The sequence below is a fragment of the Telopea speciosissima genome, chromosome 10, assembly GCF_018873765.1.
Source record: "Telopea speciosissima isolate NSW1024214 ecotype Mountain lineage chromosome 10, Tspe_v1, whole genome shotgun sequence".
In the NCBI taxonomy this organism is placed as follows: Eukaryota; Viridiplantae; Streptophyta; class Magnoliopsida; order Proteales; family Proteaceae; genus Telopea; species Telopea speciosissima.
In genome coordinates this window covers 14,047,503-14,062,094 of record NC_057925.1, presented here as the reverse complement: position 1 = coordinate 14,062,094, position 14,592 = coordinate 14,047,503, and the positions used below count along the sequence as shown (strand labels likewise).

General features: G+C 38.9%; 1 protein-coding gene across 1 annotated transcript in view; it reads left to right on the top strand.

Annotated features, from left to right (window-relative positions):
• The window catches only part of LOC122643070 (nudix hydrolase 16, mitochondrial-like), a 64,237-nt gene extending 55,086 nt beyond the window's left edge, over nucleotides 1–9,151 (top strand). Inside the window, exons 4-5 of the mRNA XM_043836705.1 lie at nucleotides 8,599–8,835; nucleotides 9,026–9,151. Coding sequence (XP_043692640.1) covers nucleotides 8,599–8,835; nucleotides 9,026–9,133 — 345 coding nt within the window. The 3' untranslated portion in view covers nucleotides 9,134–9,151. The remainder of the gene's footprint in view (nucleotides 1–8,598; nucleotides 8,836–9,025) is intronic.
• The last annotated feature ends 5,441 nt before the right edge of the window (nucleotides 9,152–14,592 follow it).

Sequence of the window (14,592 nt, the reverse complement as noted above, 5' to 3'; positions counted from 1 at the left end):
ATTCCCGTTACGTATTCCCTTAATCACTTTAGCCCTTTTTCCCTAATTCCCTTAGGGTTTCACTTTCGTCCCTTTAACCCACCTTTCACAGTTTTACTGTGACTCCGTGAGAGAGACAAAGAGTCAAAGACTCAAAGACCAAGTCTGCCGTCTGGGGTGCTTCTTCTTGTCCGACTCCAGCGCCGGCCACCGCTGCAAGCAGCAAGCTTGCTACCTGCAAGGCTGCAACTACTGTCTCGTACTCTCGTGACTCTCGTCCCACATCCCATCTACCTCCTTCAGAGATTTCAGCGTCGGGAACACTCCATCTGAAGCTATTGAGCCTCTGCCCCATTCTTCTTTTCCGTCTCTATTCGGCCAGCGAGACTCTCTCTCTTCTCCATCTCCCTCTGTAAGTATTTTCTCAGCCATCTCTATAACTCTGTTTTGCTTGTATTCATGCGTTTTTTTTTTTAAATTAAATATATCAGTGTTATTGATGGTTTATAGATTTTCAGAATCTATGATTTTAATATTAAAGAGGAACTCAGGAACGGTTCAAAGTTCAAACCTGTAAATCTCATCTGGTCACGACTCACGATTGCCAATTTCTTGATTCAAATCAAAGCTTTTGGTGGAGTTCGATAGATTTCAGGGAGAACCAAATTTATCAAAAGCCATACGATCTTTTCCATAGTTTAGAATCGAAATATATACAATAATAATAAATGGGGAAGCTCGACTTCTCAACTGTACAAGAAAAAACTTATAAAGGACTGAAACCCCAACACTCAAATCAAATCCACTCATAACTTCATAAGGATAATAAACAAACACAATTAATACGGGAACAATGAAAGAACAGAAAATCTTCATCATCTTCTATCAGAGATTCTGGTGCCATGCAGATGTATAATGAGACCATAAATCATGGAAAACAGAGGAGCTTCCTTTGAGTTAATAATTGTTTTATAAATGGGTGAATGGTAGCCCATCTGGTGCCATGCAGGAATATTACACTTTTTGTCCTTCAATTGGAACCATATAATGAGACCATGAATCATGGAAAAAAATATTTATTTACTAAGAGAATCATGAATGTCTCTGAGAGAAAGAGGGGGAAGGGGTCCCCATTAGGTCTAGAGTCTAGACCATCCACTGTGATGATCTACACATACATATTTATTAGGGAAATTATCAACGCCACCCTCTGACGTTTGCCTATATTTTAAGGCACACCCACTAACTACCATAATATCAGCGCCACCCCCTAGTTTACCAAATTAATTACACACAAACTCCCTACCATTAGAATAGAACTGTTAAGTGATGATGTCAACTATTTAATATTTTTTAAAAGACAATTCTGCCCTTCTTAGTAGGCGAAGTACCTAATCTACCCTTTCAATTAAAACACCCACATATCCTTCTTCTTCCTCACACTACCATGTTCTGAAGAAGAGACCTTCAGGCGATAAAGCAGCTGGCGTCAATCAACCACCATCTTCCTCACTCTGGCGAGTACAGTAGATGCCCCCATTTCCTCTATTTATTGGTATTTCATGTTCGTTTCTCCCAAGATTTTCTACCCTGGACGCGTGAGACTACTCATATTCTTCCTCGGTTAGTGTTGATACGGTTGCCCCTGTTGTCAATCCTTCTTCTCCTGCTGCTCCTACTGCTTCCATTGATACTCAAGAGGAAGTTGGCTTAGAAGATTATAACAAAAGTAATGATGACGAAAACGAAGACGATGACTTTAAGGAGGATAACTTTGAAAGGGATTCTCAAAGATCTGAACCCACTTGCAACGAGATCCCAATAAGCGGTCTGATGGGTTCTTCTTCTTCTTCTTCGGCCCAACCAGTCTTAGTTGGTCAAGCTGGTCCTTTCCAAGGCTATCGTCGATGGTGCCATTACATACGTCGATGAAGAACGGCGCAAAGCCTTCAGCTTCATCTTCTTCTGACTAGATGCCCTTTTCTCACCCCCGACACGTGCAGGAGTTCAAGGGAATCCCCACGCCGCCCTTTTCGGCGTCGCCGTTCCCTCGGAGTAGGTTCGATATCTTCAGCAGTACAGCCTCCACCACCATGAGGTCCACTTATTTGGAATCTCCATTGCCGAACTACCTTTTATGCCCATTTGTACAGAAGTTTCACCCACCTTCATTTGCTTCTTCGGCTTTGTCTTCTTCTTCTTCCAACAATATTGCTTCTACTAATAACCCCATGGGCACCACTAGCGGTGGCGCCATTTCGTCCGCCCCGGGTTCTATAAATAACCACCAGCAACTGTCTGAGTTGGCTTTACAAAACAGACTCATCAAAGCCTACTAAGCATGCAGAACCCGATCTTCACATTCCAATCTCTGCTACAGGCTTCGGGCTCTCCTCCTGCTGCACACCTCCAAGGTACCCATTAGCCATTGCACCAGTTTTTGGCACTAAATCTCAAGGGTCGTTAATGGTTCCATCGATGGATTCATCACAGCTTAGAATGGGAACAACTAGGGTGGAAGATTTCACGATAGAAAAGGGTTCGGAGAATGTTTCTTCTAGAGGTGAAGGTATGGTAGATTCATGGATTTGCTCTTCAGATTAGCAAATATTATTCATTTGCAGTAGTAATATTGAAAGAAAAAAAAATGATTCTGAATCATATAATTTATGAAGAAAAGAGAAGGTGGGGGAGTGATTGAATAAGATCGAAAGGCAAGGGTCTGCGGAAGAGCCAATATCACCATCGTCAATAATCGAAGAAGACGAGTCATAGTCGCTGTGGCAGTTGTCAAGGAGATCAGGCGGTGAGGGAGGGTGCCAGTGGTGGTAGTGCGACCTTACAACAACAACTAGAGTCGGAGTGAACGACAACAACTTAGGTCGTTGAAAGAGTGACGATGAAGATTGTACCTGAAAATGGATTAAATTTAAATACTCTATTGTACTTTTATGTTTTCGAGTAAAGGGTACTATGGTCAAAGAAATTTCATATGTCTACACCGTTTAAAAATAGGTAACAATTGATATTTGGGTGTGCCTTAAAATATAGTCAAACGTTAGGGGGTGACACTGATAATTTTTCTATTTATTATTTCTTTTATAGTTAGACTATGTATGGGGAAAAAGCTAATTGCTTTAATACCCTCTCTCTCTCTCTCTCTCTCTTTCTCTCTAATGAACGTGTGAGACTTTGCTTTTATCCAAAGAAACAGAGAAAGATATGTCTCTTCTAATATAAAAAGTCCCAAAATCTATCTTCCTTACTCTTTGGAGGGCTATCCATGTTTCTCTCGTTTTTCTCTTATTGGGATTTCATGGGAGGTTTAAAAAAGCACATGGTGCCATGCAAGAATATTACATTTTTTTAATGTTGCTTTTCCCCATTGTCCTCTCCATTGGTTTTTTGGGAAACTAATTCATATGGTTACTTTTACCAATATGAGTTTGTCTTATTTAGATTTTTGTAAGGTATAATAATCATTGTTTTGTTTGTTTCAACAAGTAGGAAAAGTGGGAAGACAAAAAGACAAGTTTTGGCAACATGCTAATCAACTTGATAATGGTCATTTCAAATGTAAATTTTGTGAAAAACAGTTTTACGGAGGGGTCACTCGCCCCAAGTATCATTTGGCTAAAATTAGTGGACATGATATTGCCCCTTATGAAAAAGTAGTTGATGATGTCCAAGGAGAAGCTGTTCTTGTTGTTAGTTCTGAATCAAATAATAAAAAACGTAGGAGTATAACTACTGAGAGTGTGATTGGTTCGACTTCTTTCACCACAACAACACATGGTCAAAGGCAGTCCACTATGGAGGAAATGATCCCTAAGATGGATAAGCCATATTGGGAGAAATGCCTCCATGAATTCTTTATTAAGAACAATATTCCATTTAATATTGTTCAATCAGAGGCATTCATTAAGTTGTTGAAGTGTGCTGCTCGATATGATCCTAGTATTCTGATTCCAAGTTATTCTACCCTTCGTGGTAGAATAATCTCTAGAGCAAGAATGGACCTTGAGAAATATGCTGAAGAAGTAAAATTATCGTGGATAGAAACCGGTTGCATTATAATGTCTGACTCATGGACTGATTTAAAGAAGCGGTGTTTTCTTAATGTGATCGCTTATTCCCTGGGTGGTGCCCTTTTTTTGAAGTCAGAAGAGTGTTCACATGCTAGGATTATTGGTGACTTTATATTTGGTATTGTTGACAGAGGGATTCAAAGTGTTGGTCCAAATGTTGTTGTTCAGATAATTTCAGATAATGCTTCCAATTATGGAAATGCATTTGATATGCTTCTTGGAAGATACCGTTGGTTGTTCAAGACTCGATGTGCAGCCCATGGTATTAATCTTATGTTAAAGGATATATATGAAGAAGTTATATGGGTTCAAGACATTTTTGATGAATCAAAGAGCATTATTGATTACTTGTACAGGTCTAAAATTGTTTTACAGTTGATGAGGAAATTCACAAATAAGGATCTAAAATATCCTTGTAAGATTAGATTTGCTTCAAACTTTTTAATTCTTCAGTCCATTGTTGAAGTGGAAGAGAAGCTTAGACTCCTAGTTGCATCAGCTGAGTGAAGGAGTCTAAGAAATTCTAGATCTGTTGAGGCAGATAGGATGGTAAATGTTATTCAAAGGGAGTCATTTTGGAATGAGTCATAAGAGATTTTGAAGCTTTTGGAACCAATCATTCGAGTTCTTCATTTGGTCGATGGTGATGGGGCTACCTCAGCGTACTTGTATGATGCAATGGAAAGAGCAAGAGAGGTATTAGAGAAGTTTAAGGAGACACACTATCAATATGGCCAGATTTTGAGAATCTTTGATAAGAGAGGGGATGAAAATATTTTAGGTATGATTCACTATGTAGCTGCTATTTTCAACCCTACTTATTACTGTAGTCTAAGATTCAAAAAGATTCCTCAAATCAAAGAAGCAACAGAGTTCATTGGTGATGTATTGGTTCCAGAAGATGAGAGGGAAGAATATTATGGACAATTGGCTTCATACCAAATGAAGAACTCAATAATTTTTTCTTTTAGTGCCATGATAATGATGAAGTCACAACATCCTCGTAAGTGTACTTCAAAATTTCAAAATTTTTTTTTTATTAAATATACAAATTACTTGTCATTTAGAATTGCATAGTTATATTGTTTTATCTTTTTACCAATGTAGGGGTTTAGTGGTCTCTTCAAGGTGATAGTGTTCCTATCTTACGGAAGTATGCCATTTGAATTGTAAGCCAACCGTGTAGTTCTTCAGCTTGTGAAAGAAATTGGAGTGCCTGGGATGCAGCACAAACAAAAAAGAGAAACAGATTGTCAGCAGCGATGTTAGATGATTTAGTTTATGTTAGGATGAATTCATTGATGATGGAAAAGAGAGCTAAAGTTGAACAGAAGAACATGTTGGCTATTAATCTTGACAACATTTTTTTTTAGTAAATATCTTGACAGCAATAGTATCGACAATTTTGATGAGAGCATTGAGGCCGTTGATAGAGAGCTCGAGAGAATGTTGGATGATGTGGACGATAGCATTGCAGAAGACATGTTATTTGGTGCAATTGGCACTTTTACTGAGAGCGAGACTTAACCCCCAGACAGTTTTATTTGATTTATTTGAGTTATGGTGATGTAATTATTATTATTCTTTTATGATTGTTATGTTTTGTTTATAGTACTTTTATTTTGCATGGATGATGGAATTAGGTGGACTAAATGTTATGATTTTTATTTTGATTATGCTTTAGACCATTGTGACTATTTTGTTTTGTTTATAGTACTTTTTTTTGCATGGATGATGGAATTAGGTAAACTAAATGTTATGATTTTGATTTTTGTTATGCTTTGACCATTGTAATTCTTGTTATGCTTTTATGGATGATGGAATTAGTAGATTATAAATGCTTGTATTCCGAATTTTATGTTAATTGATTGATAATGTTAAACAGATACTATAAAAATTAAAAATAATGTCCGAATTTTTTGCCTAACTTTTATTTTGGTAAATAAATAATTTTCGAATCCGAACTCGGATCAGAATTTTATTATATCCGCTTTTTTGACCGAAATCTTAAATTAAACAAACGAATCATTCCGAATAATTCTTTATTCGAATAATTTTCGAATCCGAATTTGCTAACTAGAGTCTTGCCTAGACACAAAAATCGCCTTGGGTGTCTAGGAATGGTCGCCTTGCCCTCATGTAAAGGTGGAAATTCCAAGCACCCAAGGTGGTTTTGTGTCTAGGCGTGGGAGCCACGCAAGGAGCATGACTGGGCACAAACACTGCCTAAGGTGTCTAGGAATGATCGCCTTGCCCCCATGTAAAGGTGGAAATTCTAAGCATCCAAGGTGATTTTTGTGTCTAGGCGTGGGAGTCATGCAAGGCGCACGATTGTGTAGCGTTCTATTCCCCATCTTCTTAAGTTTAGCTTAAGCCCGTAGGAAATGGGGACAATACCTCTTTGGCTGCAACCTATCTCTATAACCTAGAGATTGCACCGAACAAATTGAATCAACTATCCTAAAATGAGTGTTTTGGTAGGACGACTTTAGGCTTGTGGTATACACTTGAATGCGTGTCCAAAAATCTTAACGAATTTTCTAACTTCTCCTAGTCAAGAATATATGGTTAAAAAGTCATGATTCCTTGAGATTAGTAATAAGTTGGAAAATCTGCCCTCCAGGTTTTGAAACAGTGTAAGAGATGCAATAGGTGATTGAATAAAAAGAATATGAACTTTAGAGATGGGGAATTACTTGCCATGGCCCACATGCAATTGACCAGTACTACTGTAGTGTTGTTGGTGAAGCCTGATTTGGTCCAGAAAGTGTGGTTGAGATCTTCAGAGGGCTATTGGAATACTTGCCGGAGACGTAGTAGCCAGAGGAAGTTTTTCAGTGCTGGAATCAAGAGAGAAAGTGCCGCTGCCGGTGATTTTTGCCTTCCTCGTTTTCTCCCAAACACGGCCGAGGGTTATGGTCCTTTGGACATTAATAGGTCTAGAAAGGTATTTTATAAGCTTGATTACTTGTAGGTGAGTGTAGCGAATTAAAGTGTACCATGCAATGACAAACAAAGAAGTAGAATAAAAGCAATACATAAAAAAAAGTGAAAAAAAAGAAGCTTACACATAAAAGGAAACTGCCTTAGATGCCTAGGCGACACCTAGGTGACCAAGGCGGATGCCTTTCTTGACTCAAGTAAGGGGGTGCATTGCTTTGCCTATGAAATATCGCCTAGATGCCGAGGCGGCACCTTGACAACTATGTATTTATGTCCTATCAATAGATTCCAGCTTATGTGTCATCCTTATACCTCTTATTTGTCTATCCGTTCACATCCGTATATACCTCGTGTTCAATTATCAGTCAATTTACTGTTGTTCTTTCAATATTTATCAATCCAAAGGGTTGACCTCAGTAATGGATAAAAGATCTTGTAATAGTTGGGTATTTGAAAGACTAGGGATAAACCGAATTAGACCTGGTTGAAGTGGTGAGGAACCCATGGAGTGTAGGAGTTGACATCAGCTATGCCCTTCGAGTTATAGTGGAACAGAATCTGTATAGACAGTCTTGAGTAGTTGTATAGGGCTTAGTTGGTTTGAGTTGGGTGATAGCTGTGGTTTCGCCTTTCCTTATGATTACAGTACGAAGTCAAGGTCATCATGTTATTATATCAGGACGTATCTTGTTAGTCCAACAAATTTAATAATCTAATGAAGTTTTGGAGATTCTGACCACAAGGCTGAAACCAGTACACTCCCATTGTTATGCAGTTTTGATGATTTTGTATGGACTATTTGAAGGAGGTTGTATGTAGGACTGATCGGAGAATTCCTCACCTTTCTGGCTATTGGTATATATGTGGGATCTTCTGTTATATTTCGTGGCTGAAAAATACAACTTTATGTTTTAATGTCTCCTATTATTTAAAGGAACATTGTTGGTTGGAATATCAATGGAATTGAGTGATCTCTTCTGGACCTATGGTGACTGACTAATAAACTGGACAAGCCTATTTTACCGGAAGAACTTGACTTCCTAGAGAAGTGTACAAACACTTCATGTGCCTTAACGATCATTATACAACCCATTCATGCAATTAATATTGCCCCAAGTGTGGTATTTTTTTAAATTATTTTTATGGAAACCCAAAATGTTGTACTTGGAGATATAGCTAGGGATGTTTGATGGGGTCATCCTGGAGGGCTATTAGTTATACATAAAGGAAATAGAGAATTTGTTCCATCAGTCTCAAATGCATAACTTTGTCAAAGCATCATGGTAGATTCTGAAGGACAATTGTCTCCAAATAGGCTTCTAAGCCCGCATAAAGTGTTGGGGCTGAATCTTTTATCCTGGTCATGGGACCAACAATCATTGTACTTGAGCCTCACTACACCCTCAGCTTGTCTTAGTCCCTGAGACAAAAGGCATGGGTTCTACTATTTTGCTATATTGATGTAATGCCATCTCCAGATTTTATTTATTTAGATTGAGTGCTAAAACTATCTTTTTAGGCTGGTATATTTCCTCATTTATTTAGATCATACCAACCCAAGCTTTGTTTCTTTTCTTTTGTATCTCAGGATTTGCTAGGGCATTACCATTTCAGAAGCAAAACCCTCCAAGACATGTTCAGCCTAGAGGGTTTGTGTAAAGCTGCAATGTTTGCTCTACTTGTCAAAGAGGAGCTGGAATTTTGGCCAGAACAGAGCACCCGCCAGAGGAAATGGCTAGTCATTCCACAAGCAGTTGAGAGTTGCAGGCATGCATGGATGCAAGAGGCCCTTGCAGAAGGCTTCTCCAAGTGGTATGCTGAGAAGGTGATGAACATAGAGGACCATATCATTTCTTCTCCTTCCTCCCTTGACCAGCATTGATTTTGTATTGTGTGCACACACACATGTATTGGAATGCTCACAAACATGCACATACCTGAAGCTGTTTTGGGGTATTTTTTTATTTTGCTGCCTTCTTTTTTTTATTTTTTTTTGCTTCTTTTATTTGCTTCAGGAAGTAACAGAAAACAATACCCATGAGGATGTTGTTCCAATCTGTTTATTCTTTTCGCATCGCTTGTTTATACCCATGTTCCTGCGGGCTGTGACTACTTCATGCTAACGACACCTTTAAAATATTTATATTTAGCAAAAAAAAAAAAATGATTTTTGGATATCATCTTAGTAATGTTTAGTAATGTTTTGTGCTCGTGCTCTCTGTCTCTTTCTTGCAGTAGCTGAATGTTGCTGAACCTGGGTTGAGAGATCATATTATTGCTTTTGTTTTGTTTGTTTTTGGTGGGTGAGGGGTTGTTGAGGTTAGTGCAGAGTTGCGCCCCCTCTCTTTTCCCGGTAGTAAGAGGAGAGGGTTTAGTGAATTACTGATGGTTTGTGATTGCCTTGCACTTGAAGACCTCAAGAATTGTGAAAAAGAGTTGTTTAAATCTGCTAATACAGTTGCATCTATGCATCCTATGCTCCATAAGCACATGTGAAGATTAAAAATCATACTAGTTGACTCTTGTGGCAACTGGCAATTCTAATGTTGTTTAGCCTTATTGCTAATCCAGAGAAGTGTAAGTTGATCATCATACACATTAACCGATCATTATCTACTGCATGTTGATCCTTGCAAGAGGTCGTCCTCACTAATTTTCAGCCCTGAATGGGTGAGGTATGTGGCTCAAAATAATTACAAATGGTCTCAAGATAACTATTTGTAGATTTTTGGAAGCTTTGGTATCAACTTTGAATCACATCCTCCATTCATTTGGAGTTGAAACTTTAAATTGAGAAGGGAATGGGTTCCTCTTCACATGTACAACCCATATAGATCCACGTGGCAGGTTGTGAATGGATCACTATTGGTGCTGATCTGGGTCTCCTTGCAATATTGTATACAGTAGAACAAATACCAAGTAGGAGTTATTGCTGCTAGTGCCTGATTAATTCGGTTCAGTCTGGGCTGAAACAGTCGATTTTGGTTGATCCGACTGCTTCGAGTTGAACTTTGACAGCCTTACTAGTTTTATATTCCGTTTGAGATTAGGAGCACTTTGGGGGCAGTTTGAGTTGAATTCTTCAGAAAGGCTAAAAGGGGGGCTCTTGACATGCGAGAAATAATTTTCCCTCTTCAATTGTGTCTCCAGATCTCTTTTCACCTATTATCAACAAAGCCTTGCTAAGATTATGGGTAATACTATGAATCCTTTTGGCACATATCTATTTAGGGAGAAAGAAAGTTAATCGGTAGTGCATCTTGCCTAGACAGAAAAATCACCTTGGGTGTCTGGGAATGGTTGCCTTGTGTAGGCGCAACGGGCGAAGATCGATCCGCGACCTCTTTCTGGCGTGGTGCACCCGAGTGTATGCGGGGATTGTAGTTGATGGTGTAGGGAGTCACCACCTAGATCGGGGTCAAGGACCCACAAATGTTGCCTGTCCTTCAGAGAAGGGCGCTAAACTAACTCCAATGCCTCAATGGATGATCTGCTCCAGATCTCTGGGTAAGTGTCAAGTTATGGGCTGGGAAGGTGTTACTGTTAGGCACCCAGCAATCGCCCGGCCGACGACCGGTCTTCCTAGACCAAACTCTATTGTATACTGTTGTGTTATACGTATTATGCACCTAATTAAACTATTTTTTTTTTTGTGTTTTAATTATCTTTGTTGAAATTTATGGACCTAATTAGGCTAATTGAAATTAATGTTTTAATCTTAATTACTACCCCTAAGTTGAGTGATTATGTACATTATGCGCCCTAATTAATCTAGTTGATTTATTTTACCTAAGTTAGAAAAACTAACTCTATGGTCAAAAAACCATGGTCAGTTGTGCAAATTTATTAAGATCCTAGGGCAATGGTAATATCATGGATAGGTTTGATAAACAAAATGGCTTAAGGATCGAGATTACTAAAATTATGAAAATGCCCCTCGAAGGCAACATGCATGAAAAAACTCATGAAAAAGAAAAATTATGCTTAAAACATACTTATGATAGTAAAACATGCAAATAAAGTTATAGAAACCTTTCCAGGACCCTAAACATGATTCGGTCACAAAATGACCAAAATACCCCTAAGGGAAAAATGGTAAAAATGTTAGAACAAGAACTTTTAAGTCATTTCAGGCATTTGATATGTCATTAACCATCCTGAAATTACTAAACATGTCGAGTAAGACTACTGGATGGCGCAATGGGCTTGTATTTGGTAAATTACCAAAATGCCCCCAAGGGCAAGAATGACTTTTTTTGCATGGTTATGATTCATGGTGGGCATGTATGCATATGAAAACATTATAAAACAACTTGAAACAGATTTTCATGTTTAAAAATATATTTTTTTCTTTTGATTTTCTTGGATTTTCACAACAAATAGAAAAATGACATCTACATCCCTAACATGGTAGGGAACACCTATGAAAATTATCAAACATTCATGTCACTGATTAATGATCCCATAAAATCAATCCTGATGAAATATGTATCTCATAATTTTTTTTGTGAATTTTTATGTATTTATACTATTTTTAATATTTTCTGAAATGCTAAAAAGAAGGGAAAACAAAGAAAAATACAAAATCCCCATCCCAGATCCGAATTGGATCAAACCATAGCCCATTCCCATTAATCAAAACATGATCTTTAACGTGGTCATAATAATTTGGTCCAAATACCCACCCATATGTTTATATTTTACATAATCCAAAATCTTTCATAGGGGCAAAAATATCACAAAAACCGTGATTTGGAGCTTGAGAAAATTAATGAATATCAAACATAGTGGTAAACATTATCCCTGAAAATTTCAGAATTTTATCACTCTTGTGTTATTTTTGAAGATTCTTTAACTGAAAACGGCCTCTTTTAACTATAGAAAATCAAAAGAAATACATAAAAAATAAATAAAAATATATAAAAACTACCCTTGAAGCGTGGAAGGGTCTGGGCTCAGTTTACATATCCTTGGATGGCCGAAATTATCGTTGGAAAGCACCGAAAGCCACTCCAAGTGTGGTTGCCCGAATGGCAAGAGTGATGAACAAGGGGTATTTGAGGAATTTTATATGTCTAGCATGATCTGGGGATGTCTCTGGCATGGATGGACAGATGGGAGAACGAGCTTCACAATGATAATTTTTTCATGAATTTTCTGGGTCTTTCAACCCTCCAAATGGCTTGCTATTTATAGGAAAAAAATCTATTCGAGGAAATGACTGAATGAGCCCTGGGGTATTGATGGCAGGGAACCAAAGGCTGATGGGCTGGCTGGGCTTGCGTGTGCCTAGGCCGGTGCAGCCTTATCTTGGGTCAGGCAAGTGGGCATGGGGCCATATGTGGCTCAGCCTAAATGATGGGGGTTTGACTTTGTCCCCTGCCGACAGTTCAGTTGGGCTGGGTCAGACTGCGTTAGGGTCAACTCAGTTTACCGCACTTTTTTTTTTTTTAAATTTTATATAAACTATTTAAAGATTCCATTTTAGAGGTCCACGTTCAAATGCTAATATCTCCAAAACCGAATGGCCGATTTTGACGCGCCACATATCACCGCGAAGGTCTCAACACGTACTTACCATCCATGTGGTAGTATCGCCGGATTTTGCCTAAAAATGGCACAGATATCGAGGAAAGCACATAAATGGCGTTTCACAATGATCAAGGTCCAAATGATATCGCAATTACATGAAATTTTACGTGTAAGCACAATATGACCAAATAAGGTTATAAAAATGATTTCATGTCACATCGGGTGGCTTGGATACCGAGAACTAGGCTGGGGGCAAAATGGTTATTTTTACAAAAGTTATCCAAATTGGCCAAAACTTTACATTAAAGCTTAATATGACCAAATAAGGTCATCCAAAGTGTTTTGGGCCAAATCGGGCGGTCCAGAACCAAGCCAGAGGTGAAACAGCCATTTTGACAAAAGGTGTCTGATCGGAGTGAAATTTCACATGTGCGCTTAAAATGGTTAAATAAGGCTATCCTAGGGATTTGGGCTCTACTTGGGACAGTTTGGTTACAAAAAGTGGGGTAAGGGTAAATTGGTAATTTTCTACCATTTGGTCACCACGCAAGCTAGTCGAGCTTTGATCATCATCGTCGAGTCACACTTCCAACGTCTCAAAATTTAGCGTCTACACCTTGCCCCCATGTAAAGGTGGAAATTCCAAGCATCCAAGGTGGTTTTTGTGTCTAGGTGTGGGAGCCACACAAGGAGCACGACTGGGCACAAAAACCGCCTTGGGTGTCTGGGAATGATCGCCTTACCCCCATGTAAAGATGGAAATTCCAAGCACCCAAGGTGGTTTTTGTGTCTAGGCGTGGGAGCCACGCAAGGCGCACGACTGGATAGCGTTCTATTCCCCATCTTTTTAAGTTTAGTTTGAGCCTGTAGGAAATGGGGATAAGTACCTCTTTGGCTGTAACCTATCTCTATTACCTGGAGACTGCACCGAATAAATTGAATCAACTATCCTAAAATGAGTGTTTTGGTAGGACGACTTTAGGCTTGTGGTATACACTTGAATGCGTGTCAAAAAATCTTAACGAATTTCCTAACTTCTCCTAGTCAAGAACATATGGTTAAAAAGTCATGATTCCTTGAGATTAGTCATAAGTTGGATAATCTGTCCTCCAGGTTTTGAAGATAGTGTAAAAGATGCAATAGGTGATTGAATAAAAAGAATATGAACTTTAGAGATGGGGAATTACTTGCCATGACCCACATGCAATTGGCCAGAGTGTTGTTGGTGAAGCCTGATTTGGTCCAGAAAGTGCGGTTGAGATCTTCGAAGGTCCGTTTTGGCCTCGAAACGGCATCGGAATGCTGAAAAATGGTGAGGCTCCATGCCAAAGGCTTGGAGTTGTGTTGGGCTCATCGAGATCTTCGAAATGAGTACTTTTGAGCCCTGTGTTATGTTTTGGTCCGGCTCAGGTTTTTTGGCAGTTTTGGGCTAGGGGCATTTGTGTACTTTCTGGGGTTAGGGTTTTCTTATATATTGTTCTTATTTCTTTGAGATAGGGTTATGAGGGTTTGTAACATTTTCAAAGAAAACATTGAAACCTGTTCTACTGCTCGGCCGTGGACGTAGCTTCTATCTTGAAGGTGAACCACGTAAATCTCTGTGTTGTGCTTTGTGTGTGCTCTCTATATTTTTTGTTTTTCTTCTGCAAATCGCCATTTTGGGCGTTGTTTTCTTAACATGTAGTCGTCATACTGAGGCAGAGACGAAAGATCAAGTGTTGCATGATGCGTTGCACCAGTATCTGGGAATCAATTATAGGTCAGGGGAAGGGGATGGGTAGGGGTATGGTGGGTGATAATTATAGGTTTGTTTGGTTTGTGATTCAACTCTTGAAGGGTGAGATGTGGCAAGAGGAGTTTGATATTTGATGCAGAGGCAAAGGCAACTTCAATGGTGTCCCTAATCTGTTTGTTTGATGTTTTTTCGATGACAAGGGGTAGCACTTCCTTTATGGGAGAGGCTATGAGGAGATTCATCAAGGTGGAGTCTTGTTGCTTCCATAAGCAGATGTTTGAATTTCTTGTGGTTGAGGGTTGTTTGGAATGGTGA